Source organism: Moschus berezovskii, chromosome 13 (assembly GCF_049115385.1).
Source record: "Moschus berezovskii isolate FMDL1 chromosome 13, NW_MosBer_1.0, whole genome shotgun sequence".
Lineage (NCBI taxonomy): Eukaryota > Metazoa > Chordata > Mammalia > Artiodactyla > Moschidae > Moschus > Moschus berezovskii.
In genome coordinates, this window is record NC_142472.1 from 1,953,204 (window position 1) to 1,980,340 (window position 27,137).

The 27,137-nt window shown below is 60.2% G+C and overlaps 2 protein-coding genes across 2 annotated transcripts in view; one reads left to right on the forward strand and one right to left on the reverse strand.

The window, feature by feature from the left end:
• The window catches only part of RAB20 (RAB20, member RAS oncogene family), a 34,526-nt gene extending 31,275 nt beyond the window's left edge, over positions 1-3,251 (forward strand). The window contains 2 exon segments of the mRNA XM_055426710.2: positions 2,272-2,477; positions 2,479-3,251. Of these exon segments, the coding sequence (XP_055282685.2) occupies positions 2,272-2,477; positions 2,479-2,805 (533 nt within the window). The 3' untranslated portion in view covers positions 2,806-3,251.
• Positions 3,252-10,650: 7,399 nt separating this feature from the next.
• Positions 10,651-27,137, reverse strand: part of COL4A2 (collagen type IV alpha 2 chain) — a 160,928-nt gene continuing 144,441 nt past the window's right edge. Inside the window, exons 32-48 of the mRNA XM_055426708.2 lie at positions 26,880-27,023; positions 25,553-25,675; positions 25,165-25,346; positions 24,412-24,475; positions 24,150-24,224; positions 21,636-21,743; positions 20,958-21,065; positions 19,977-20,048; positions 18,431-18,556; positions 16,680-16,796; positions 15,817-15,978; positions 15,606-15,704; positions 15,325-15,471; positions 15,093-15,209; positions 13,825-14,016; positions 13,226-13,512; positions 10,651-11,681 (exon numbers count right to left, since the gene is read on the reverse strand). Coding sequence (XP_055282683.2) covers positions 11,424-11,681; positions 13,226-13,512; positions 13,825-14,016; positions 15,093-15,209; positions 15,325-15,471; positions 15,606-15,704; positions 15,817-15,978; positions 16,680-16,796; positions 18,431-18,556; positions 19,977-20,048; positions 20,958-21,065; positions 21,636-21,743; positions 24,150-24,224; positions 24,412-24,475; positions 25,165-25,346; positions 25,553-25,675; positions 26,880-27,023 — 2,381 coding nt within the window. The 3' untranslated portion in view covers positions 10,651-11,423. The remainder of the gene's footprint in view (positions 11,682-13,225; positions 13,513-13,824; positions 14,017-15,092; positions 15,210-15,324; positions 15,472-15,605; positions 15,705-15,816; positions 15,979-16,679; positions 16,797-18,430; positions 18,557-19,976; positions 20,049-20,957; positions 21,066-21,635; positions 21,744-24,149; positions 24,225-24,411; positions 24,476-25,164; positions 25,347-25,552; positions 25,676-26,879; positions 27,024-27,137) is intronic.

Below are 27,137 nucleotides of genomic sequence, written 5' to 3' on the forward strand. Positions count from 1 at the left end.
GGCCATTGTCTGCAGGTCTGGTGCCACCTCCGACAAGACAATCATTATTTTTCTGTTCTGCAACCTTTTATTTTGAGATGAATGGAAATGAGTTATATCTTCGAAGGCCAGAGCCCAGAGAATGCATATTCCAGCGTACTCCAGGCGGCAGGCAGCGTTCTTTTATGGAAGGTGCTGAGCCAGTGACGGAGAAGGCAATGGCAAGTCACTCCAGTACTCTTGCCTAGAAAATCCCATGGATGGAGGAGCCTGGTGGGCTGTAGTCTGTGGGGTCGCTAAGGGTCGGACACGACTGAGCGACTTCACTTTCACACATTGGAGAAGGAAATGGCAACCCACTCCAGTGTTCTTGCCTGGAGAGTCCCAGGGATGGGGGAGCCTGGTGGGCTTCTGTCTATGGGGTCACACAGAGTCGAACACGACTGAAGTGACTTAGCAGCAGCAGCAGCTGAGCCAGCGAGGCTCAGCGCGGGTCACGGAACGAGGGTTGGCGCTCCAGGAACAGGCCCAGCGCCCGGAGTTGGGCTTGCTCGTCCTGCTCCACATGCAGGCCCGGGGGCGGGGGTCTCCCTCCGCCTGTGCAGAGGGGCCTGGGATGCCTTCCGGAAGGGGCCCCTCCTGCATTGAGGGGCTGCCTTTCGTGCCCTCAGTGAGCCATCTGCCCGTCCTGAACGACGAAGAAGGGGAACCGGGAGGGGCGTTTGGGAAAACCCGGGGATGAACGCGGTCCCACGTGGACGCTGGAGACCCCGGTGTGAGGGGCGTTGTCTTGCGGCCGTCTGTGGTCTGGGCCTCTCGCGTCCAGGGCTTCTGGCGATCTGACGTGAAAGAATGAAGGGAGTCAGGCGGGACAGAATTTCAGTTCTTCAGGGCTTTGGCGCGTCAGGGTTTCGGGCCTCCCCGTCCCCGTCGTGCTCCCGTCATCTGCCCTCGCTCCTCACTTTCCCCGTCACCCCCTCCCCCTGCGTCTGCAGTTCGGAGTAAAGGTTCAGATGTGGGCAGGGTGTCATCTCAGCTCTGGCATGGACAAGGCTCCACCACCTAGCAAAGCAAACCAAGCTGTTACGAAACCAAGAAATCTTACGTAAGAAAACACCGTGCTTTTCCTTTTTCTAAACAAACGGAGGGATTTTTGTGGCTTCATGTGTGCAGCGAGTTTCATCGCCCTGAGTGTCGTTGTGGAGACGGGTGTCTGTCAGCCACATTACCGAGGCCTCCACTCAGGCTGTGCTGAATGCGCCGGGGCTCAGGGGGAACCCAGGTCAGGACAGGAGGGGGACCTGGAAGGGGGCCGGGGACCCCCTGGAAAGTCACCACAGAAGCCCTCAGGGGTGCCCACCCTCCCTCAGACGACCAGAGAGGAGGGCTGCCAGGGGAGAGCCACGCTGTGTTCTGGCTGTGACTACCCAGCTCAGAAAACACCCTGAGAACTGAAAAGGCAAAGAGCCTCGGGCTGGGTGAGGCGCTGAGGGTGGGCGCAGCCGGGGCTGGGCTCCTTGTGTCTGGCACTGTGTCCTGGCATCCGGTCTTCCTGGAATCTCCGTCCCCCTTGGGGGCTGCCCCCCCCCGGGGCTCCTGCAGCCCTGATGGGTGCCCGAGGGCAGGGGAGGGAGGGACAGGAGGTGTGAGGGACCCAGGACCTCTCCCCCCGCTGCCACTGCCCGCTCGGGCAGGGGGAGCACAGGCTTGGGGGCGGGGAGACATCCCCGCCTTTTTTGCGTGTGGTCTGCGCAGCAGCACCCAGCTTGGCTCGAAAGCTGACTTGCCTTCTTTTCCCTACTGGAGAGCGTGTTTCCTTAGTGTGTATGTTCTGAGCTCCTCTGGGAGGCCCACAGTCTGGGGCGGTGGTCTCGGAGGCAGGGCAGGGCCTGGGGCTCTGGGAGCTGGGAGGCAGACGGCCCTGCTGGGAGGGGTTCCTGGCCGGGTCATCCAGAAGCCAGACCCTGGTGGCAGCGCTTCAGTCTAAGCGCCCTGGAGTAAGATGCAGGAATAGGAGACCCGCTGCCCATGAGGTGGAGAGTGGGGCTCGGGTGTCCACCTTGCTTTGTGGACTCACTGCGGTGGGTGGACATGACTGTGCAGGAGCTGCTGGCGTGGGGACCGGCCGTCGCCCTGACTCTGCACAGCAGGGTCTGTATCCGGTTCAGCTGCAGCCACACCGACTCCTGGGGTCACGATTCCATCCATGGTCCCTGCCGGGGGTCCCTCGTGCACGGTCAGGGGGTGCCTCCTGGCGGGAGAGATAACCAGCCGCTTCCTCTCCCCTCGCAGGGCGGGAGCAGTTCCATGGCCTCGGCTCCATGTACTGCCGAGGGGCGGCTGCCGTCATCCTTACCTACGACGTGAACCACGCCCAGAGCCTGCTGGAGCTGGAGGACCGGTTCCTGGGCCTGACGGACTCGGCCAGCGCCGACTGCCTCTTCGCCATCGTGGGCAACAAGGTGGACCTCAGTGAGGGGGGCGCCCGGGGGGTGCGGCCAGGGAGGAGGTCGTGACCCCGGGCAGGGGGGCGGCGGCGGCCCGGCCCCCCGGCCGTCCAAGCAGGTGCAGCCGGAGGATGCGGTGGCCTTTTACAAGAAGATCCTCAAGTACAGGATGCTGGACGAGAGGGATGTGCCAGCCGCCGAGCAGATGTGCTTCGAGACGAGCGCCAAGACCGGCAAGAACGTGGACCTGCTGTTCGAAACGGTGTTCGACATGGTGGTGCCCGTGATCCTGCGGCAGAGGGCCCCGGGCGCGCCGCAGACTGTGGACATCGCTGGCGCCCCGCCGCCCGCACGGACCAGATCCGGGTGCTGCTCCTGACGTGCCCCGGCCCGGCCCTGGGGACCCGGGTGGGCTGCGGAGCCGATCGGGGTCCCTCTGTAGGACTGTGCCCCGAGGAGGAGCCGGGAGGAAGTGCCAGCCAGTCCCCAAGACAAGGGCCCCCGCGTCCATCGCTGCCCCGGGAGGTGGGGAGCAGACGGATCGTCCGGGGGAGCCACCTGCAATCCGGGCTCCTGGAGACCGGCGTCCCCTCGCTGCCCCGTCCTGACACCTGGCCTCTGACAGGCGTCCCCCGTCTCCACACCTGCGTGACTGTCAGGGCTCCTCTTCACTGTGACTTACCTTTGACCTGGCCATTCGGTGCTGTGTCTTGATGCCTCGAAACGATTCTTGACAAACGTTAATTTATATAAAACCTGGAATCGCTGTTTTTGTATTGTTTGCAGCATTGTGAGCCACTTTATTATTAAAAGTTATTTTAAGAACCTTGGTTTAGACCTTATTTGTGCCCCCGTGGGCTTTTGTCTGTTCCACAGACTTGCAGCTTCTCATGAGGACTGTGGGTGAAGAATGGCCTCACACTCTTGCAGCGTCTGGGACCAGATTCTTACCCCAGGTCCTCACTGGGCTTCTCAGTAAAGAATCTGCCTGCCAAGCCAGGATGACCCGGGTTCGATCCCTGGGTGGGGAAGATCCCCTGGAGGAGGAAATGGCGTCCCACTCCAGTATTCCTGCCTGGAGAATCCCATGGACAGAGGAGCCTGGCGGACTACGGTCCACGGGGTCGCAGAGTCAGACACGACTGAGCGACTAATCGCAGCACAGGGCTCCTTGCTGGGGCTGCTTGGGTGATTTGATGGCTGTGTGAGCTTAGGACACTTCTGTCTTTCTGCTGCATTGAACCCTTACAAATTCCAGATCCTTAGATTGGCTTGTATGCCTAGTTGTCTTGAAGACACAAGTTCCAATAATAGAAGCAAAACTGAAGTCTCTGTGTCTGCTGACCCTGTGCAGGTTGCCTGGGCAGTTGCTGAATCTGAAACCTTTCCAGGGGCGGTGGGTGGTCAGCTTTGTTCTTAGGAGATGCCAAGATGGGGAGGCTGTGAGAACACAGCTTTTTTTTCTTGTGCAAGTGAAAGTGTTAGTCACTCAGTCGTGTCCGGCTCTTTGCAACTCTGTGGCCCGCCAGGTTCCTCTGTCCATGGGCTTTTCCAGGCGAACATCCTGGAGTGGGTTGCCATTTCTTTCTCCAAGGGATCTTTCCAACCCAGGGATCGAACGCGGGTTTCCTGCGTCGCAGGCAGACTCCTTACAACATCTGAGAGTCAATTCAGTTACTTTTCATCGACGTAGCTTAGTTCCCTATTTAGTGGGTGGAAGGTGTATTTGTTTTTCCTTCAAGTGTGTCTCTGCTAGGGACAGCTCTGGGAGACCCAGGAGCCGATCATGAAGGCTGTGGAGGGAAGCATACCGTGAAGTCACTTCTGTCTCTGAGGTCGGGAGGCTGAGTTCTCATGGCCCTTTCCTCCCGCTCTGTCTTGCTCTGAGCATCCCTGGCTCGTGCCCTTGAATGACCCCTGTCCCGGAGGACGGCCCCAGGATGGCGCCTTCTCCATCAACAGCGCGTGAACCTTGCACCCTCCCAGCAGCCCTGAAGAGCAGGCTGTGCTCTGGGCTGCATCCCAGGGGGACCCCAGGTGCCGGTCTGGGCTCTTGCCAGGGAGATTGTCCCGGGGTCTGAGCTCACGCACGGGTTTCTGGTCGTAACCTCTCGGGGACCAGTACCCGACCAGGAGGCTTCAGCTGCCCTAGTGAGCCAGCTGGTGGAGAAGGAGGGGGTCCTCGGCTGGGACCTCGAATGTTCTTTCCTTCCTTCTCAAGTTCAGACGCAGCTGCTCTGGGGCTGGGAGGCTGCGGACGGCCCTGGGTTTACCTTCTGAACTTTCCCTCAAGTGTCCCTAGAAACCTTCTCAATGGCAGCTCCAGGTTGGGTGTTTCCGAGGGGGCTTGAGGCGTCCTTCATGGGAAGCTTCAGTTCAGTTCAGTTCATTGGCTCAGTCGTGTCTGACACTTTGCGACCCCGTGGACTGCAGCACGCCAGGCCTCCCTGTCCATCACCAACTTCCGGAGTTCACTCAAACTCATGTCCATTGAGTCGGTGATGCCATCCAGCCATCTCGTCCTCTGTCGTCCCCGTCTCCTCCTACCCTCAATCTTTCCCAGCATCAGGGTCTTTTCCAGTGAGTCAGCTCTTTGCATCAGGTGGCCAAAGTACTGGAGCTTCAGCTTTAGCATCAGTCCTTCCAATGAATATTCAGGACTGATTTCCTTTAGGATGGACTGGTTGGATATCCTTGCAGTCCAAGGGACTCTCAAGAGTCTTCTCCAGCACCACAGTTCAAAAGCATCAATTCTTTGACGATCAGCTTTCTTCACAGTCCAACTCTTACATCCATACATGACCACGGAAAAACCATAGCCTTGACTAGAGGATGCTTATGTTGTAATCTGGGCTTCCCAGGTGGGGCCTGGTGGTAAAGAACCTGCCTGCCAATGCAGGAGACATAAGAGACTCGGGTGTGATCCCTGCGTCGGTCGGGAAGACCCCCTGGAGGAGGGCATGCAACCCACTCCAGTACTCTTGCCTGGAGAATCCCATGGACAGAGGAGCCTGGCGGGCTACAGCCCGTGGGGCCGCCAGGAGTCGGACACGACTGAGCTGAGCTAGCACACACGCACACTCGCATGTTGTAATCTGGGTGCTGGAAACACGGGTGCCCCTCTTCTCAGGCTGCGAGGCTGGCATCTTATGAGAGCAGCTTGGTCGTTTCTGAACCTGCTCTCCTGGTGGAATCGGTGCTGCCTGCTGTTCTGGGAACCCCTCCTGCAGACATCCGGCAGCTCTGCCTCCAGCGAGGTCTCCCTCTGGCCGAGGCGAGCGGGGCTCAGTGCCCATGGTGCTGTGGGCAGTAACTGGAGATGGTCCTGTCCTCCAGAGAGAAGGGGCTGGACTGACCCGTGCTTCCCAGGAGCTGCGCCGGCCCTGCACGTGCAGAGCGGCTGTGCTGATGACCTTGAACGGCCACGATGCCCATGAGTCACCGAGGGACGCAGGCCCCGGGAAGCAGGACCCTGTGTGGGAGCTGGGGTGGCCTCTCCAGTGCTGCGGTACAGGATCTGCTCCAGCTGCGGTGGTCCTTTCCTTCCTGTAACTGGGGGCCCGGCCCTCCTCTGCGCCCCCCCACCCCCATCTTCCTCCCATCTTTCCCACTTCTCGAAGATGGATCCTTTAGCCTGCCCTGTCAGAACTGGGCAGGGCTGCTGGGTCTGCAGTGTAGATACCACCCACAGGTCTGCAGTGCAGACGCCGCACACGGTGTGTCTGCTCTGGGGGCTGTGGGGCCCCGCTTCCCTTGCTGGATCCTAGAGAAAGGTCAACCTTGTCCCTTTACAGGACCTTCTTCCCTCCCATGGATTGGCCTTGAACTCACTGGCCCTCACCTGGGAGGACAGTCTGGAAGGCAGCTAGTGTGGGTGTGTGAGGACCCAGGCCCAGTGTTAAGGCCAGGTGCTTCTGGGGCCGGAGCCCCGGGCGGCTGGAGATGAGGCCCCCACTGAGCTCAAGTCCGGGGCCTGTGGAGCCTCCTTCTTTCTGGAGGCCGGCGTGGCTGTGCAGGTTTCTAAAGGGAAGTCACCCCTTGCCCAAGATGAGGAGCGCCTCTCATTTTTACACCATCTGGTCCTGTCCATTGGCAGAGTCACAGGGGCCCAGAGGGAGTCCCCTGGGTGCCCGTCTCATGGGCGCTCGTCTCATGGGCCCTCGTCTCATGGGCCCAGGGCCGCCAGCATCCTTGGGAGGAGAGCTGGGCGGGCCCCGGGCCGCCGTCATCTTGGGCCGCCCTGCGGTGTGTCTCTAGGGACCCCGCCCTCCTCCTCCTGGGCATCTTCGACTTATTCCTCCCTGTGTATCGGGGGCTCCTAGTTGGGGGCAAGGTCCTCCAGGTGGGAGGGAGCTGTGGGGAGCCCTGATCAGAGTCCTCATAATCTGAGTGCAGGAATTCCTTGCCAGGAGCCTGCAGGCAGAAGGCAGAGGGGTCTTCTGACGTGTGCAGTAAGGGAGGTCAACTCCAGGCGAGCATGTGGGTCTCCATCTTGGAAAAGCTGGACCCTGCCCAGCAGTCTCTGGGAAGTGGCTGTGATTTTAAGGCTGTTTTACGTGTTGAATGACCCACAGGCTCCCATTCTGCCTCCACCCCGGAGACCCTTGGCTCCTGAACTTGGCTGCGGAAGGAGGCAGGGCCTCCGTGAGCCAGTCTGCACTCGGCCGGGCCCCTGGGGTCAACGTGCAGGCAGAGAGGGTGTTGGGGCCCCTGGGATGTACCTCCCCCCTGCAGTCACTCTGAGTCACCTGGGCCCCGTGTGGAGTTGGGGCTCCATCAACAGCGGTGAACTGGGGCCGTGGGCTCGGTATCGGGGGAAGCGGGCTCGGGGTGGAGTACCTGCCGCCTCATCCACGGTGGCGCACCCCTGAGGTCGAACCTCCTTCTCTGTAGACTGGAGCGAGAGTCACAGCTCATGGAGGCTGGGGGGTGGGGCCCCCGGGAGGACCCTGAGCTCGGTGTCCTCGGCAGGGAGGACGAGTGACCGTCCCTGAAGGTGACCATCGAGCGGGAGGACTGCCTGAAGAGCCTTGCTTTCCTTTTTTCACTGCTGTAAAAAACGTCGGGTTCACCCGAAAACACATTTGCTTCACGAAGCTTTGCCTTTGTGACTTGGACTGTGGCTTTTTTGAAGTTCTGTTTTTAGTGGCTGTGAGTGATGTTTGGGAAGGACGGGAACCGGAAAAGGTGCTTTCTCTTCTGAGGGACGTGTGTGCGTGTGTATGTGGCGTGTGTGTGTATGTGGCGTGTGTGTGCGCACGCGTGTGTGTGCATGTGTGAGTCTGTGCACACACATGCACACCAGTACGTGTGCCTTCAGTAAACACCCAGCAGCAGTGGGAGCTGAGGCTGGACACAGGTGGGACCCAAGAGCCTCGCTGGCTGCTCCGGAGACCACACAGCCCGGAAGTCACCGGGTGCCTGCGATGGCCGTTCCAGCCGGGTGGTGCCTGGAGGGTGGTCCCTGCGCCCTCCTTGCCTAACCGTGAGGGTGGAGTGAGGGCTGAGGTCACGGCTGTGTCGGTGGGGCCACAGTGAGGGGGCCGGGGTGGGCCCGCGTCTCCAAAGTCATCCACGTCCGCATCCTCCCCTCCCCCCTGCTTAGTGCCCACAATCTGCTGTCCCTCTTTGTAAAGAACGCGCCACCCACGGTCCCTTCTGGGAGCGGCTGCCTGACGGTGGGGCCGGGCCCAGCGTGGCCTGAGCCAGGGTGTCCCCGGTGCAGGTAAGACAGATGGAATCTCTGTGCTCACGTCGCCCCCCAGCGGCTGCGGGTGCCTGTGCGTGTGGCTCTGGGGCTGCGGGGGCTCCGTGTCCCTGAACGCATAGCCTGCGGACTGTTCTCTCAGGCTGGCTGTGCGGGCTCACCGACCTCCTGCAGCTCAGTGTCACCCTTTCCGTGCATGGCAGGAACTTATTTGCAGAGCAGTTCTAGCTCATCCCACGCACGGCCTATTTTGGATAACTCGTCTCCATGGGAACATCTTTAAAACCCCTCAACGATGGGGAGTCTCCACCCCATTCCTCCTGAGGCTGGGATGTGACACCAAACTCACATGAGGGTGTGCACACCAGCTCTCTGCAGGCCCTTCCACGCACAGGAGTGGATTTAATGCTTAGGACACCACCGTGGCCCGCGGGGTCTCTGTTTCAGCTCTCCCAAGGGCCCCCCGACCTTCTGCTCCGGCGTCCTCCCGACTGGCTCTTCTCGGGCAGCGGGAGCCACAGCAATCCTCCCCGGCTCAGCCCGGCTCTCGGTGTCTCTCCAACCGGCCAGGGTGTGTCCAGAGGCGGCTCCTGTGGTTTCACTGAGTCCGGGCGCCGTCTGTGGCGGGGGTGGGAGCAGCCACCTTATGAGGCGTCTGGAGGCTGTGACTCTGACCTCCAGGGCGCCCAGTCTTGGCAAAGTGGGGACAGTGTTGGCCACTCAAGGACCCTTAGGTTCTGGGCTGGTGGTTGTTCTAGGCCCTGAGAGACTAGACCAGAGAAATCGCACGCAGCATACACGAGTCTGTGAAAGGCAGCTTGAACTGTCAAGGTTCAGAAGCTTGGCTGTTTGACTTCAGACCAGGAATCTTCAGCCGTAATCGCGACACTTGTGCGGGATCCTGGGCTCATGGACACAAGCAGAGGCGGGTTATCCATCTGTATTTGATTTGCTTTCTGGTTTACATTTCGGCATCCAGTTATGTATGAGACCTTGGCCTTGGTCTGCTCGCCTTACGTGTTTTAGGTGTGAAGTCCAGGACTTTGCGGTGTTTAATGCTGGGCGCCTAATGCCCTGGGACCCCACAGGAGCAAAGCTAAACCATCTGAGACCATGGGTGTGAAAGTTTTGAAAACTGTGAAACAGTGTGGAATCTAAAGGATCACTCATCCAATTAAAAGGAGCTGCGAGACCAAATCGAGCAGGAGTCATCGGCACTGTGGCAAGCGTCGTGACTGCCCCACGGTCCCGGGGACCGGGGTCTGGCAAGAGCAGCTGCCCCCCAGCCTCCTGTGTGGGCATCTTTCAGGCCCTGGCCTCGGCCTCTAAGGGCTCAGCTGCCCACTGTAACTGTGGCTATGGAAACCAGCTGTGCGCAGGTGGAGCCTACAGTAACTCCCATCGCCTCCCCTGGCTCTCTGCCACCTCCCCTGGGGTGCTCAGCGCCTGCTCAGCACTCCTGAGCCTGTGGCCCAGCCTGGCCCCTGGGGGCGAGAGCCGGAGGCGGAAAGTGTGCCCATTAGCGGTCCTGGTGTGGCCTTCCTCCGCGTGGGGGGCCGGGCGGCAGGCCTGAGCCCCGCAGTGAGGCAGCCTCCTTCTGCCCGGCGACCCCGCCCCACTTAACCCTCCAGCACACAGCCCTTGGCTCGGGCGGCGCCGGGGAAGGCAGGCCAGCCCAGGGCTGATCGCATTCGAATAACATCATCCCGTGGAATGCTTACTTTGTGACTGTACACACTGTTCTCAGAGAAGGTCTAACGTGAGACTGAGTTCCGAAGGGTAAAAATAAACCCTGTGAGCTGGATGCCCAGGCGTCAGCAGGTTCTGGAGAAACTGAAGCCAGAAATGTGTCTTGGAGATTTGATTTATGGGATTTGATTCGGGACGTTATGCCAGGGCAGGTTGAATGACTTTGGCAGTGTGTTTAGAGGTACCTCCCTCCTAACTCCTGTGAGTGCAGGTTGGGAGTGTTTTCTGTAAACATCACCACATTGTAAACACAAATCCAGTTCCCTGAGAAACCAATGACAGTACCACAGGCTTCGGTTCAGTCTGCTGAAATCTGGAAAAAACAGCACAGTGCGGAGCTGGCCCGGGATGCAGGGTTTGGGGTTCAGCGCAAATGCCCTGCCCTACGAACTTGAGAGTCCCTCGGACTGCAAGGAGATCCAACCAGTCCATCCTAAAGGAGATCAGTCCTGGGTGTTCATTGGAAGGACTGATGCTAAAGCTGAAACTCCAATACTTTGGCCACCTCATGCGACGAGTTCACCCACTGGGAAAGACTCTGATGCTAGGAAAGGTTGGGGGCGGGAGGAGACGGGGACGACAGAGAATGAGATGGCTGGATGGCATCACTGACTCGATGGACATGAGTTTGAGTGAACTCCGGGAGCTGGTGATGGACAGGGAGGCCTGGCGTGCTGTGATTCATGGGGTCGCAAAGAGTCGGACACGATGGAGTGACTGGACTGAACTGAACTTAACGAACTTGAGAAAATCAGGCAGGCAACAATGTGGGGTATAAAAATGCTGAAAAGTAACTTTTATTCTGGGCTGGTTACAGTGGAGGCGGTAGTCAGAGGAGTACAGTCCAGCACACAGAACGGGGGTGGATCTTCAGGCCAGCCCACGGTGGCGGGGCGTCTCTGCCGGCCGCACGGAGTCTGCCGTCTTGCTGCAGACGGCACAAAGGTCTGGAAGGACGCGGTGGGAAGCGCAACGGCGGGGCGCCAACAGCAGTGGCTTTTCCGACGCAAGGAGGTGCAGTTGGCCCTCCTGGGGGACGAAGATCCTTCACGTCACCAGCACTTTGGAGAGGACAGTGCTGCGTCCTGGGAGCTCAGAGAGCGGGGCCTGGGTCCACCCCCCCGGAGCCTGCGGGCTGAGCTGCCTCATCCGTCCACACCCCCCCTTAAGTGAGTTAACAGCGGTGGCTGAGAGCGCAGTGAGTACACGGGTGCGTAGTAGGACATCAGCGACGCACAGCTCGGGGCAGTTCCGGACGGCCTGAGCGGGAGGTGAGCGGCCTCCCGTGCTGGGGGAACAGGGTGTCCTGCAGACCTGGGGGGAGCTGGCAGCACCTGTGGGGGGCAAGGGCCTATCTGGTCCAAATGCTGGTGCTGAATTCCTTTGGTAACCTTTTTCTCTTTTTGGTGTGTTTTTTAAAGAAAAAAAAAAATGCAGTCACTTTAGGGGTCGGCGTCTTGAGGTAATAAGTTAAGAATAAGCACCAAAGTGGCCCGGGACTGCACGTGGCCTGGAGAAGGGGCGTGTCCGGCGGCGCCCGCTCACAGGTTCTTCATGCACACCTGGCAGCGGCTGATGTGCGTGCGGATGAGGCCTGCCTTGAGCGTGTCGGCAGACGGCGCGCCCTGGAAGCTCTGCTCCGGGATGCTGGTCAGCCAGAAGCTGTACTTGTTGGCGTAGTAGTGGCACGTGCCGCGGGCCCCGTTGCACTCGATGAACGGCGTGGCGCGGAAGTCCTCCAGGCAGCTGCCTGGCGACACCAGTGACTGGCCTCCTCCTTCGTCGCCGGCGGCCGTGTGCTGCGCGGGGGAGCAGGCGGAAGAGATGCCAACATGTTAGCTTGTTTTTATTTTTTCTTCCAAGAAAAAATAAAAGAAGTTCCTACTGTAGAGCACAGGGAACTTTGTACAATATTCTGTGATAAACCATCATGGAAAATAATGTGAAAAAGAATGTATATGTATGTATGTGTGACTGATGCTTTCCAATTGTGGCACTGGAGGAGGCTCTTGAGAGTCCCTTGGACTGCAAGATCCAACCAGTCCATCCTAAAGGAGATCAACCCTGAATATTCATTGGAAGGACTGACGCTGAAGCTGAAGCTCCAGTACTTTGCCCACCTGATGTGAAAGCCTACACATTGGAAAAGACCCTGATGCTGGGAAAGATTGAGGGCAGGAGGAGAGGGGACGACAGAGGATGAGATGGTGGGATGGCGTCACCGACTCAGTGAACATAAGTTTGAGTGAACCCAGGGAGATGAGGAAGGACAGGAGAAGCCTGCCTGTGTGAACCACGGACTGCAGCCCGCCAGGCTCTTCTGTCCATGGGATTCTCCAGGCAACAGCCCTGGAATGAGTTACCACTTCCTCCTCCACGGGATTTTCCCAACCCAGGGACTGACCTGGCGTCTCTTATGCTTCCTGCATTAAGTGGATTCCTGACCACTAGCGCCAGTGTGCTTCTCCCTTCTCCTCTGACATGGCTCAGATGTAATGCTCATAAGAGCGCGCTGTCTGACCTTCAGGATACAGTGCAAGCATTCCCATGACAGAGAAGATGCTCCTTTTTCATTTCAGATGGGAGTTAAAACATAGAGGGTCCAGCGCTTCCTTCTCTGTGACCCAGGGGCAAACGGGGCTGCTCTGTCTTGTCTCCAGGTCCCTGACAGGAGGAGCCCCTGAAGGTAGAACGCTGCCTGTCCCTGCACAGAACCTAGTGATCCTGTTGCTTCAAATTACTGCAGCAGTAATCCCTTAAAAATGTTAAAAAAATCAACTCTTGTTTCTTTTCCTTCCTTTCCTAGATTCCAGGGTTTTTCCCCTATTGTTTTGACAAGATTAGCAAACATTGTATAATTTATATATATATATATATATATATATATATATAAAATGTGATTGACATAGTTTATGAAATATTTAACATGTTGGGTATCCTGTCAATACAATGGGAGTTACGACAGTCATAATAAATACAAACGCACCACAAGACCCAGGCTCCCCTCTGGACTTTCCTTTCTTCCTGTGATAGTGGCGTTAACAGGAAGCTTGTAAGGAATGCTGTCATGAGAGCCAAACTGTCCTCACTAGGGTTGTAGAAAGGCCTGGTGCAAACCACTGTGTCCCAGCTGGACGGGGGCAGCGCCAGGCCAAACGTGCCCCATTAGCCAAGTGCAGGCGGCATCGCAGCTCCCACGCGCCCCTGGGCCAGGTGCCTCTGTGCAGGGCGCAACCTGGACAACCGCCCCATCAGTCTTAAACCGGCCACAGGCGGCTGGGGAGTGGACCTGGATCCCCACCTGGGCCCTCGCTCTGAGTCACAGCAGGTGCGCAGCACGTACCATGAGGAAGGAGTACCCGATCCACAGGCTGCGCCACCCGGCCGGGCAGTGGGGGATGGAGACGTCCTGGCTGTGGACTGCGATGGCCACGGCCGGGGCCTCGCACACGGAGCAGCGGCTGATGTAGGGCCGGATGTCCTCCTCGGCCACGGGCATCATGGGCAGCGGGGCGGTGGTGGACAGCCAGTAGGACTTGTCGTTGCGGCTGGCGTAGTAGCAGACATCTCCGGGGTTGCAGTACAGGAAGGGCATGGTGCTGAACCGCGCCAGGCAGGAGCCCGCCAGCCCTGCGGAGGGAGGCGGCTGAGTGTGCGGGGAGGGGGGGCCCCGGGTGCCCCGCCCGCTCGGGCCCGGCCATGCCCCGGCCACCGGAAGAGCTCAGCATGCACGAGGCGGAGCAGGGGCGAGCTCGGGCTCTCCGATCCCTCGGGGGGCCTCCACTGGCGCCTCCGCCTGCCCTTACAGAGGGCCCTGGGCACAGGGCAGTGCCCGCATCCCGACCCCGGGTTTGGAGCAGCCGGGTGCCTTCCGAGGACTCAGGAAGTGACTGTGGCCACTGGGTCCTGTCACCCCCGGTGGGGCTGGTCGGCAGTACCTACCCAGGTCCTGGTTGTGGGCCTTCTCCTGGCCCTCGAAGTAGAGCAGGCTGTACCCGCTCCAGAGCTTGTTCATACCCACGGGGCACATGGGCTCCTTGTCGGTCTGGCTGTGCTTCACCAGGAGGTACCCGATGCTGATGCTTCGGCCAGGCATGCCGGGCAGGCCGGGGCTCCCGGGGCGGCCCGGCTCCCCTGGGCGAGACAGAGAGGCTGCCTTGCAGCTGCCGCGCTCACCATAGTCCATGGTGCTGGCGGCGTGCACAGTGACATTCGTGTCCCCAAGGCTGGGGTCAGTGGCTCTGCCCTTGGGGCCGAGAGCCTCCTGGCGAGGACTTACCCCCACTCAGTCCCCCCTCCCCGTTCAGGAACCTGGAATGGCTATCATGAAGGGGCTGGTAGCGGGGGCGTGGACTCAGAGGCCCCGTGAGCCGACCCCCGGGCACCCCCTTCCGAGTGGGAACTGCAGCGTCTGTCAGTGTGCAGGGGCCCAGGGGCACTGCGGTCCAGCCCCGCCCGCCTCCTCTCCGCCAGGCTGCAGGGCTCGCAGGCTGCAGGGCTCCCTGCTGGACCTTCACGGAGTGGCCATTCCTGGGCTTTGAAACCCGACTCCGCACATGTCCACCCAGGGCCCCAATTCTGCCCTTGACACCGCAGAACGGCTGACCTGTCCCCAACAGGTGAGCCTGTCTCTCTCATGGGGCGTCCCCTCATCCCGATGCCCTTCCCCGCCCCCACCGCGCGTCACAGGCGCTCCTGCTCGAGCGCTGTGATGTGGACGCTTGCTGGGGTCTGGGTGTGACCACACAGCCTGTCTCTACCGCGCACATCACTGGCTCAAACCGAGCGCAGGTGGGTTACAGCAACTTCCGGGAATTTTGTTTTGTTTTCATGAGTGGCTGTTACTTCTGGCCTAACCCATCCAGCACACGTGCGGATAATTTTTAAAGTCGACAATAACAGACTGCACACTGGCGCCTATAGTGTGGTCGGTTACTTGCAGTTCACCGTCCTCAGCTTTCGCGGGCTCAGGAATCTGATGTCTCAGGGGAAGGAAGGAAGCCAGCCTGTGTTGGGGACCCCGTGCCAGGTGCTCTGCCAGGGGCAGGGGTCACGGGGTGGGTCCTGATAACCCGGGAGCTGGACTAGGGGGGCGGCCCCTCAGCGCTGCTCATCTCGGGGCTCATCCAACCCCTCCCTGAGCTCTGTGGTCCATCTGTCAGCCCCACGGCAGAGCTGAGGCACCTCCCCACCCCCTACCCATCACTCACCTTCGAAGCCCACCGGTCCCTGCAGCCCCACGGGCCCCTGGTCTCCACGGAATCCAGGAATGGCCGACACGCCACCTCGTCCCTGGGGTCCGGCCTTGCCCTGCGCCCCACGGAAACCTACAAGGACACGGGGACACGGGTGAGTGCCACGGGCAGGAGGCAGGTGGAAACAGAGCAGGCAGGCAGGGAGCCCACCCAGTCCCCGCCCAGCGGCCCCCGGCCGGGCTCCCACCTGGCTCTCCGGGGGGGCCCTGCGGCCCCATCTCCCCCTGAGCCCCCGGGGGGCCTCTCCTGCCCTGTGGACCCACTGGGCCCCGCTCGACCGCGATCCTCTGGGGGATTCCTGCGATGCCTGGCGCCCCCACGGGACCAGGGGCACCTGGAAGGGAGAAGGAAGGCCAGGCGAGGCATGAGAACCGCTGCTCTGCAGAGACGGCCCTGCCAGCACCCCTGCCGCCCCCACGCCCCGGCGCGACACGGTGACCTCGAGGCGTCCCCCTGAGACCCACTCACCTGGGAGTCCTCGGTCTCCTTTGGGTCCCTTGGGGCCTCGGTCGCCCACGCTCCCAGTGGGGCCTATGTTGCCCATGAATCCCGGCTCCCCTTTGGGCCCTTCAGGACAAGCAGGATGTTGAGGACACGCGGGGCCAGTGCGGGGAGGCTCCGGCCATCTCTGACCAGCGTCCCTGAGGGAAGCCCTCCCTCCTCCCAGGACACCCGTTACCTTTTTCTCCCGGGAGACCGAGTACGCCAGGCCGGCCCTGGGGCCCGGGGTCTCCGACCCATCCTTTGGCCCCGGGGTTTCCCGGGGTTCCTGGACTCCCCGCATCACCTTTGCTTCCGGGAAGAGCTGCAGGCCCGGGCGGCCCCGGGGGCCCTCGATAACCTGCCGTTGTCAGTCAGGAGAGGGACGAGTGTACAGGGGAGGTGCACGCAGTCACCCCTGGGCGATGGGCTTCGGCCAGTGTGCGACCCCGGGCAGCTGACTCTGCTTTTTATGGTGCTAAAATATGCTAACATAAAGCTACCATTTTAACCACCTTGGAGTGGCCGTCCAGAGGCCTGGGGTCCGTTCGCATCATCCCGCCGCCGTCACCACCATCCTTCCCTGGACGCGCTCACGGGCTCGTCCTCCGGCTGCAGTTCTGTCCTCACTGAGCACTCTCCTCCCCCGTCCCCAGCCCTGGCCCCTGGCCCCCACGCTGTCCTCTGCGCTCAGTCGTGTCTGACTTTGCAGCCCCGTGGACTGTAGCCCGCCAGGCTCCTCCGTCCATGGGATTCTCCAGGCAGGAATACTGGAGTGGGTTGCCATTTCCTGCTCCAGGGATCTTCCCGACCCAGGGATCCAACCTGCGTCTCCGCATTGACAGGCGGGTTCCTTATCGCAGCTTCACTGGGGAAAGCCCATTGATTCCTCCAGGGAACCCTCCCGGGTCCTCCTGTTGGTGGAGTCAGCGCTGTCCTTCCTGTCTGACCTGTCTCCCTCAGAATCACATCCTCAAGGGGGAATCGGAGGTGTACCCTGCCTCCAGTGACCAGGTTTCTGTGCCCAGAAGTTCCAGCCCACAGGGTGTGGGCCCCGCTCACCTTCCAGGCCGAATATACCAGGCGCGCCGACGTCCCCTGGTGACCCAGAGATGTTGGAGGGAGGGGTGATGCCTGGAAAGCCCCGAAGGCCGGGACTCCCAATCGGGCCTTGCTCCCCTTGGGAGGGAAACGAAATTTGATCAGTGCCAGCGCCCAGCTCTCCATCCTGGGTTACCACCTTTCTGTGCCCTCGACCGTTCAGGAACAGAGCTGCCGAGGAGAGGTGCCCACAGCGGGCTCTTGCCCACACGCCCGCCAGCCCCCTCCTGCTGCTCACGGGGCCCATGGCCCTGGCTCTGCTAGAGGCTGCCCTCTCCGGCACGCCTCCTGCTCAGCAGCCAGCTGCCGAGGCCACCTGAGGGGGACGCCTGGCCCTGCCCTGCAGGCATTGGCTGAGAGCAGCCCTGGGTCCCAGCGAGCACCCATGTTGGGAGGACCCAAGGTGGATGGCGTGACCACTCCCGTCCTCTCTGGGCCACCCCCAGGATCCCGGGCTCTGGGTGGACGTCCAGCATCCTGGGTGGGTCCATCCTCCTGGCCCACAGGGGCTGAACGAGCATCTCACCTCCTCAAAGGGGTTCACTGGTGGCCCCAGGCAGCCCCGCAGGACTCCTGGACAGGCAGGAGGGGGGCTTTGAGTCCCATTCAGGGTGTCAACAGGCTCCCCTGATGTCTATCTCAGGCCTTTTCTGCCTTTCTTTGCTTTTTGAGGGTGACCTGGCTGTTTCGATCGGCCCCCAGACTTCACAGTGACGTGCGGTCCAGAGTTTCGGGAAGACAGTTGTGCCTCCCGGAGGAAACCCTGTGTGATGGGCCTGTCCTGGGACTGAGCGATGGGCAGACGCCCACGCTGCTGAATGGGGCCTGGACCCCAGCCGCGAGCGGGACTGCGTGAGCCCCAGCAGCCCCCTGGACTCACGGCGCAGCCCCTCTGGCCAGCTCCCCTCCTCCCCCTGCCTTCAGATCAAGGCTGGGGCTCGGGTACCAACGCATACTGGGGTTTCTGCTTAGTGCAAGTGGAGGGGAGGTGACAGCCCCAGGGGAGAATCAGATGATGGGGTCTGCGGGATACCCGCCGCCCCATCCATCGGAGTCGGGGTTGCTGGCCTCCTCAGGGCCTGCCTTCCCCTTTGAGGGGCTGATGGTTCTGGTTTCAGGCGTAATTCTGACCTGAGCACCAGTGTTCAGACCCGAGTCTTGGAGGCCCAGGTGTGATGACCTGTTGGATCCAGCACCCCTGCTGGCTCCACAGGCAGTGCCTGGCTCAAGGCCGCCTCGGACGAGACACTAGGCTGAGCCGGGGGTGTGGGGGGGCCCAGGTGTCAGAAAACAAAGCCCACTGGGTGACGCCGCATGGCTGGGCGGGGGTCTCGTTCTCAGCAGCTGAGACCGCCTCGCCCTAGTCCGTTCCTGCCGCGCTCCAGGCCGGCACACGGGCAGAGCTCGGGCTGCGACGCCTTCGCGCAGTCATTTCCCCAGCAGTCCTGTGTGCACCTGAGGGCGGAGCCCGGCACCACCGGGATGCAGCGTGATCTTATCCTTTCTCCAAGGCGGGGCGGTCAACAGTTAACCCCGATGGAGTAAGATTGCGATGGGGTATATGAATCGTGGAACACCAGAGGGAGGTTTGCAACAGGGAACTCTCCCCAGAGGTCAGCACTCAGCCTGCTCCGACTGCTCATCTCTCAGACTCACGGGCGGCATGGTTGGTTCTGGGGGTGCAGACGGTGGTGCTGGGGTGTGGGCCTCACCTGGGGCTCCACGCTCGCCCTTCTGTCCCGGGGCTCCCGTGGGGCCTGGAAGGGTGTTGGCCTCTCCTGGGTCACCCCTGTCTCCCGCAGGGCCTGGGAATCCGGGGTCCCCGTGGACGTCCGCACCTGCGGCCGGGTGAAGAGATGGCGTCAGTGTCTTGGACCAGGCAGAGTCCTTTCTCACGAGAGGAAGGGGAGACTCGGAAACTAGAGAAGCCCACGACAGCGTGGAGACCTCGGCCTCCCAGCAGCCTCGATACCCCCGAGCCCGAGACTCAGAAGGGACACTGGGGATCGAAGCTCAGCCCTTCACTTCATAGCGGGGAATTCCGAGGCCCCTCAGAAAAGGCTTGGATCCTGAGATGCAGATGGTCCTGAGCTGGGACCTGCCCAGGGTCCCCAGGCTCCTGGCTGGGGCTCTGGATGCTACGTCTGAGGCTTAAAAGGGAAAGCACTATTTAAAATCTGTTCTGTTCACACATCAGGAACTCACAGCAGTGGGTGGCAGGAAAGAGCGACATAACTTGGGCATTTAAACTGGAATTGAAACCTTAATTGAAGGATGAGTGTGTGAATTTACACACAATGACACACACCCAAATTTACCATAGACAGATGAACTCTTGCTTATATAAAACAGCTATAAAGACAGTGATCTGAAAGCAGTGGTAGAACTATGCGTGATTCTTTTCTTTTGTTCACATGTATTTTTTTAAAGCTTTTCTCCACTCAACATAAGTAATTTTTATGATCTGAAGAGAAAACCATAAAAGTTTGAAAAAAGTTATATTAATCGTACACTTTACAAATATCACTAGTTCAGTGAATACATTTTTAAAAATGAAGTGATGACCTAGCATTAAGATTTAGGATGAAAGGAACTAAATTTAAAACAAAGAAATATCTGGGAAGTGGCCGAGAGTTTTGCACATCCAAGTGTAAAAAGGAAGCTTAAAGCAGAGAGGGGATTCCATTCCCTTTGAGGAACGGAGCCACACACGATGGTGCTCGGAGGTTACAGAAGCGGGGAGCCGTGCAACCTCACACTCACTGGCTTTCGGAGACGATGGATGTGTCTCCTTCAGGCGGCCCCTGCCCGCCCCTGTACACCAGCCACCACTGTGGGTGGAATTGTCCTGTCCGAACCCAAACCCACATGTTTATTCCTAAGGCCCCACATGGTGGGGTCTGGTGGAAGGCCTTGGGGAGGTGATCGGGGTTAGAGGAGGCCCCCAGGGTGGGCCCCCGGCAAGAAGAGACCCCAGAGAGCTTGTCTCTACCACATCAGGACACAGAGAGGAGCTGAGAACATGGTCCTTGCCTGGACCACCTGCGCTGGCACCCCCGTCCCCAGACCTCCAGGCTCAGAGCTGTGAGGAGCCCCTGCTGCTATTTAAGCCCCCCAGTCTGTGCAGCAGCCAGCGGGACCGAGTCCCTGCGGCCTCAGGGATGGGCCGTCTAGCTCTCTGAGCTCCCCCCCACCCCAGGTCCCCGGCGGCCCCCCAGGGACCCCCCCACTGCTGGGCGCGGCCTCGGGGCTCCCTACCTGGGGATCCCGGGAAGCCTTTGCTGCCTGGCAAGCCGTGCAATCCACCGATGCCTCGGAGGCCGGGCAGACCTGTGGGGGAGTATCAGGGTTAGTTCTCGGGAGAGCAGAGAGAGACCCGCAACACAGCCAGATGCTTCGATTTCCTGCGGGACTGTCGTCCGCCCAGCGTGTTCAGTGTTGGTCGCTCAGTTGTGTCCGACCCTTTGCAACCCTGTGGACTTGTAGCCCACCAGGCTCCTCCATCCATGGAATTCTCCAGGCAAGAATACTGGAGAGGGCTGCCATGCCCTTCTCCAGGGGATCTTCCCCACCCAGGGATGGAACCTGGGTCCCACATGGCGGGAGTGTTCTTTACCATCTGAGCCCCGAGGGAAGCCCCTGCTGTATTCACAGGTGGGACAACCAGGAAGCAGCTCAGCAAATATGGGGACACGCCAGTCAGTCACTCCCATGTCGCCCGAGAGAAACACTAACTTAAACGCTGTCTTCCTGGACTCTTTTCACAGACTCCTCACAGCCCGAGGGGGGCTGGGAAGTGCCGCGGCTGTTTCTTCCGACACACGGGTCACTGTGTGTGAAAGCTGTGCTTGGAAGTCGTGGCCTGGCACCGCGTCTATCCCCCCCCCGGATTTCTGGAGATCAGCCTCTCTAAAGTAGGACGCGGGACCCAGGTCACAGCTCCTCTTGGGATGGGGGCAGTGAATGCGGGGTCAGGGTGCACCCCCTGAACGGGACACGCGACTGGCCGAGGGCATGTCCCCTGAGCAGGGTCGTCCAGGCCAGGCCGTGGAGCCCCCAGGCCCTTCAAGGGCTGCACAGGGCCCGGCTCCATGGGGACCCTCGCCGCTGCCCCCAGGCCGGCCTGCCCGGGTGCTGATCTAGGGTCACCCTGAGGTCTCCCGCAGGTTTGTGCTCATCCTTCTGGGGAGGAAACACCTCTTGGCAAGCACTGTGTCTGGGAGGGGGGGCTCGTCTTACCTGGTAAGCCTGGCCTCCCTGGCCAGCCGGAGTCTCCTTTGGTGCCGGGTGCTCCAGCCTGTCCCGGGTCTCCCTGAGGCCCCTGGAGCCCTGTGAGTCCTGGAAAGCCTGGGGGACAGACACATCCTTCAGTGGGGACGCAGGCACCCCGAGGCCTCCCGGCCTCCAGCTAAGGGGCTGGGTGGGTAAGGACCAGCGTTCCCTCCCCATGGCCTTGGTGGTGTGAGCGCAGCCTGGCCAACAGAAGAGCTCGTGTGTACATATTCTCGGGTCTGCACGGGAGCCTGGGCAGAGCCCAGAGGCCCTTCAAGGGCCAGCCTCCCTGTGCTCACAAATGCCGGGCAACAGCGAGTACAACAGTAGCAAGAAAAAGCACAAAAGGAATTCAGCCTTGTAACTCGGGCCCTCCGACGAACTCTGCAACGCAGACGCCAAGGGGGGCCGGTCACTGGAGCTGTCTGTGCACACGGGCACACAGACACGGCCGCCAGTCCCGAGTGTCCCCCACAGCCGGGCTGTGTGCATGTAGGGTGGATATGCCGGGGAGCTCCTGGCTGTGACTGCAGGGGCAGGCGGACAGGCAGAAGCCGCCAGCCTTGTTCTGGGCCTTCAGAGACCGCGGGCTCAGCCGCACCATTCAGCCCGGCCTAGGAGGGTGGTGTGACTGCCGGACCTTACCTTTTTGGCCTTTAAATCCAGGAGGGCCCTGGACTCCGGCCAGGCCTGTGATCCCCGGAAAGCCGACATCACCCTCTGTGCCTTTCTCGCCGAAGAATCCCTTTTGACCTGGAACCACAGATGTGCTGCTTGGAACGATCAAACCACAGCTGTCGTGCAGTTGGGGCTCAAGGTATGTGGGGTTCAGGGGTGCCTGGTAAAGGCTTGTGGGGTCCAGGGGGGAAGGCAAAGGCTCGTGGGGTCAGGGGTGCGGGTAAAGGCTCGGGTTCAGGGGTGCGGGTTAAGGCTCGTGGAGTCAGGGGTGCCTGGAGAAGGACGTGGCCTCCCCGCGGGTGCTCCCCTTGTTAGTGGGGATGCAGACCTCGACGTGTGCCTCCCTCAGCCTGATTTCCCCCGACCCCCGAGCTGCGCCTGTGGTCTGCACAGCTTTGTGTGGCCCCTCCCACTCCGAGGGCTGCACTGCATGAGGCCAGGACCCCGTGGACAGGACAGGGTGTCACCTCGAGCCCAGGCCACACCTGCGCCTCTGCTTTCACTCTGTCCCTGCTCTGGAGGAAGCCAGCTGCCTCGTCGTGAGGGCACTGAGCAGCCCCGGGCGAGGCCCTCCCGCCAAGACCACCTTGGCCCTGGATGGTCCAGCCCAGTCCAGCCTTCAAGTGAGGCGGCCCTGCCGACCTCATGATAGAGTCTCATGAGAGCCACCCTGTTCCTGAATTCCTGGCCTCAGAAATGGTCAGCTAACAGGTGCTGTGCATGCTCTGAGCCACAGTGTTTGGTGCCTTGGTGGGTGGCAGCAGATGGCTCATCTGAGAGGCAGATCCCTCGTCTGAGCGGCAGATCCCTCGTCTGAGCAGCAGATCCCTCAACTGAGCAGCAGATCCCTCATCTGAGCGGCGGATCCCTCATCTGAGCGGCAGATCCCTCGTCTGAGCGGCAGATCCCTCATCTGAGCGGCAGATCCCTCGTCTGAGCGGCAGATCCCTCATCTGAGAGGCGGATCCCTCGTCTGAGCAGCAGATCCCTCATCTGAGCGGCGGATCCCTCATCTGAGCGGCAGATCCCTCGTCTGAGCAGCAGATCCCTCAACTGAGCAGCAGATCCCTCATCTGAGCGGCGGATCCCTCGTCTGAGCGGCAGATCCCTCGTCTGAGCGGCGGATCCCTCGTCTGAGCGGCGGATCCCTCGTCTGAGCAGCAGATCCCTCAACTGAGCAGCAGATCCCTCATCTGAGCGGCGGATCCCTCGTCTGAGCGGCGGATCCCTCATCTGAGCAGCAGATCCCTCGTCTGAGCAGCAGATCCCTCATCTGAGCGGTGGATCCCTCATCTGAGCGGCGGATCCCTCGTCTGAGCAGCAGATCCCTCAACTGAGCGGCAGATCCCTCATCTGAGAGGCGGATCCCTCGTCTGAGCGGCAGATCCCTCATCTGAGCGGCAGATCCCTCATCTGAGTGGCGGATCCCTCGTCTGAGCGGCAGATCCCTCATCTGAGAGGCAGATCCCTGTCTGATCGCTTGCTGATGTGTACGGTGCTGGGGAATCTGGGCAGTTAGTCAAGCAGGAGCTGTTTGAACCTCTCAGGTCTGGATCACACCTGGAATCTGCCCTTTAAATGAGCCCCTTGGGCACAGCTGCTCATTGGCAGACTTAGATTCTGGGCCACATGTTTCGGTGTGTCTGGGCCGCTGATTAATTGTTTCGGATGGGAGATCCAGCCAGCCTGAGGCACCCCGTGTCTGGAGCGAGAGCTACCGGGAGACCAGAAGAGGCATCCACAGGAGTCCCGAGGAGCTCACAGGCGAGGCCGCCTGGCCCTAAGTGTCACTCAGGGTCTGACCCCAGCGAGACTGGCCACCCCTTCCCATCCTGAAGCTCATTCTCATTAAAGAACCTGCTCAGCACCCTCTTCATTGGTCGATCACGTGAACAGACTCCTCCACCCTGAGCACCTAGGAGCACTTGGCTAGGGGGGGCGGGGGTGTCTCCTGAGATAGAAACCCAGGAAGGAGCATCAGTCCAAGTCCCTTGAGATGTGACCACTGGCAGGAATTCTGACCTTGAACTTCAGTGACGCTTACAGAGGGGGCGTGACGCCCCCTGATGTCCATAGGCTGGGGTGGGGGTTGCCTTCCTTGTTGTCTCACTCAGGGGAGGGGTCTGACTCCCACTCCCTTTTCCTCTAGACCCTTCATTGCTTGCAGGGGCTCCGGTCATTGCATCATCTGCTTTGTGCATCATCATCCCAGGAGCCCAGGCTCACGCGGTACATTTTAGAGGCTGCAGCTACCCCCACCACTGAGTGCTGCTTCTCACCATCTTCCCTTTCAGGGAGATACAGGCTTCCTGACATCCTCACAAGGTAATAAAAAATCCCACTCTTCCTTGCATGTTGGACTTGGAGAGCTCAGACCAGCCCTACAACGTGGTCCGGGGGCTCACTAGGAAACGGCACGGTGCACGAGCCAGCTCACGAGTGACTGCAGAGGAGGGGCAGGGTTGTGGATGGCTTGGGTACCTGGTATTCCGGTGGTGCCCCGTTCCCCCTTCAGGCCCGGGCTCCCGGGTAGATCTATCGTGTCTCCGATGTCGCCTGTCAGGTGCAAAAAAAGATGGCTGAGGTCAGGTCTCCTGCGGTTACTTTTGCAACTTCTATGGTGCCACAATCTGGACACGAATGATTTGCTTCTAAACGACTAAGAGCACCCGCAGGCCCGACGTCCCCAAGCTGCCCAGGGTGCTCTGGATCAGGGGTGGCCCGTTTTCTCAGCAACACTCACCAAAGTCACCGGTGGGGCCCACCTCACCAAAGAGGCCTGCTCTCCCAGGAGTGCCCTTGTCACCCTGGAGCAAAGTCAAACAGGAAACCATCTTACAGGCCGTTCATGACGTCTGTGGTTTTGAAGGGTGAGCATTCCCAGCTATTGCGCTAAAACCAGTTCTCAAGGTTTTTTTATGCCATCATTTTGTAGAAAAGGCCTCAAGTTTTCCAGTGTAATATAGTGATAGCAGATGGCCTGCACACTTGTTCTTACTAAACTGCAAAGTAGTGACGACGGCAATTTCCTTTTTGGCCACACCCTGCGCGGCGTGTGGGGTCTTGGTTCCCCGACCAGGGATCAAACCTGCAACCCCTGCAGAGCAAGGCGGAGTCTCCACCATGGGACCGTCAGGGAAGTCCCAACAGTGGCAGTTTTATTGCAATTAACGTCAGTGACACAGTGACGGCGGTGGGGATAATCAGGACTGCACCCTGCCCTCTGACAGGCTGATCCAGGCAAACGTATCGGATCCCAACTCAGGAGCCCACTGCAGCCTCAGAGCAGCCCTGCGAGGCGGGTCCCATTCTCTCCCCACATTTGAGATGGGAGGCAAAGAGAGGCTCAGAGATGTTCCCAGAGGCATTCAGCTCCTAAGTGAGATGTCAGCTTGGCTCGCTGACCCTCACTGGACCTGTCAGCCCCGCGCTGTGGACCGCAGTGCTCGGGCCAGCAGGCCTCGGGGAGAGGCACTCCCAGGAGGCATCTACTTACCCTAGTGCCCGTGAAGCCTTGGAACCCCATGATTCCGGGGGAGCCGGGCACGCCGGGGAACCCTGGGGAGCCGGGCACGCCGGGGACTCCAGTGTCTCCTTTGACTCCTTTGATGTGGCCGGGTCTCCCAGGCAGCCCGGGGATTCCCGACAGCCCAGGGATGCCTGGCATTCCAGGAAGGCCTGCAGGAAGGTGGGCGTGATGTTCTGGGGACCCTGCTCTGCTTCCCAGCCTCCGGGAACCACCCCAGCCCCTTAGGTAGACCTCAGGTGTCAGGAGGGCTGCAGAACGTGGATGTGGGCACAGGGCGCCCCTGCTGCGCCCTCAGATCAGGGCTGGGCGGGCGGGGGCCCCAGGCCGCCAGCGCCGAGGCCGGGCCGGGCCTCACCTTTCAAGCCCAGGTGCCCTTTCAGTCCCATGGGGCCTTCGTCTCCCTTCTGGCCTTTGATGTCTTTCATTCCCGGCAGGATGATGGGGGGCGGTCCTGGGGGCCCGGGGTCTCCTCGGCTGCCTGGAAGGGAACAGAATGCGGTCACCACCTTGACCTCCGAGGCAGGTGTTAGCACCCACGTCGGGAAGGCCGCTTGGCCGCGTTGGCCTTCCTGCCTTCCTTTCTGTGGAGCCCGGGTCCTGCTGGGCTGAGCCCCAGGTGACAAGGCTCCCCTGAGACCGCGAGCTGGGGACCCAGGTGATGGGAAACCCCATCCTCCCAACCACTGCTGACTTCAGAACATCTCCACCCCCCGAGAACTCTGCACCCACAAGGGTCTCCGCCTCTGTCTCCCCTCTCTCAGCAACTGAAACCACTGACTCCCTTCCTGTCTCAGGGTCAGCCTGTTCCAGACATTTCAACAAACGGCAGCAGGCAATACGTTGCATAATATTTTCAAGTTTCATCCTCGCTGTTGTAGTCTGTGTCAGAGCCTAAACCTTTTCTTAGGTGAGATCGTATTCCTCCATGGGGCTAGGCCGTGTTTTCTTTATCTGTGACGGCCGTCTGAGTTGTTCCTGGCTGGGGCTACTGTGGGAAGCATTCTGCTAGGAAACTGGTGCATGAGCTTCTGTGTGGACCTGCTCACATCCAGGAGTGCACGCCTGGGAGGAGATTTGCCAGGTATCTTGGTGTTTACCTTCCTAAGACACCGCCAGCTTCTCCACCCTGGCCACACCCGGGGAGTATCCCCCCAGTGGGGTCTGAGGTTCCAGGTCTTTGCATCCCCGTCCACGTTTGTTATTAATAACTCAGTAGTTTTAGAGACGGTGATGACACTTTCAGAACAAGGGTGTCTGAACAAACGTCATGGAAACACAGCTTGTTGGGAACACTCTTCCTCAACACGTGCCTCCCACAGGAGGGGGCCCGGGGCTTGGTCCAGACTCCCTCCTGGGGGTCACCATCTCTCTGCATGGAGTGGATCTGTCCACCTGGACTGCCGTGTCCCTCTTTCACCAAAGGTGCTTCCTGCCCTTCAGAATATACACGGGGTGCATTTCTTGGGCTGTTTTTGTTCTTAAAGCTGGGTCAGTTTGGCTGTCAAATGTCCTTCCGCAAGGGGCACCCCTTTACTGCTCGGCCAGTGTGCTGTGGCAGGGACCAGGCTCCGGGAGCGAGTCTCTTCTGTGACGCTGTCTAGGGTGTGGGTTCCCGGGACACTGCTCTGAGCACTGTTGGCCCCCCTGAAAGTGAGTCTCAATCTGGCTGAGAGCTGACATACCTTTCACACCCGGCTCACCAGCCAGGCCCTTCAGCCCCGGGATTCCGAAAAACCCTGCCTCTCCTTTGATTCCCGGGAGCCCAGGTCTGCCCTTGAGGCCGAGCATGCCTTCGAAGCCGTCCATCCCGGGGGAGCCCCTGGCTCCTACAGAGAGAACAAGAAACGTGCTGGGTTAGGCTCAGATGGCCGGCGCAGTGGCAGCCCCACTGTGACTTGCGTGAAGAGATGCTGAGACTCTCAATCTCAGGAGGGTTTCTC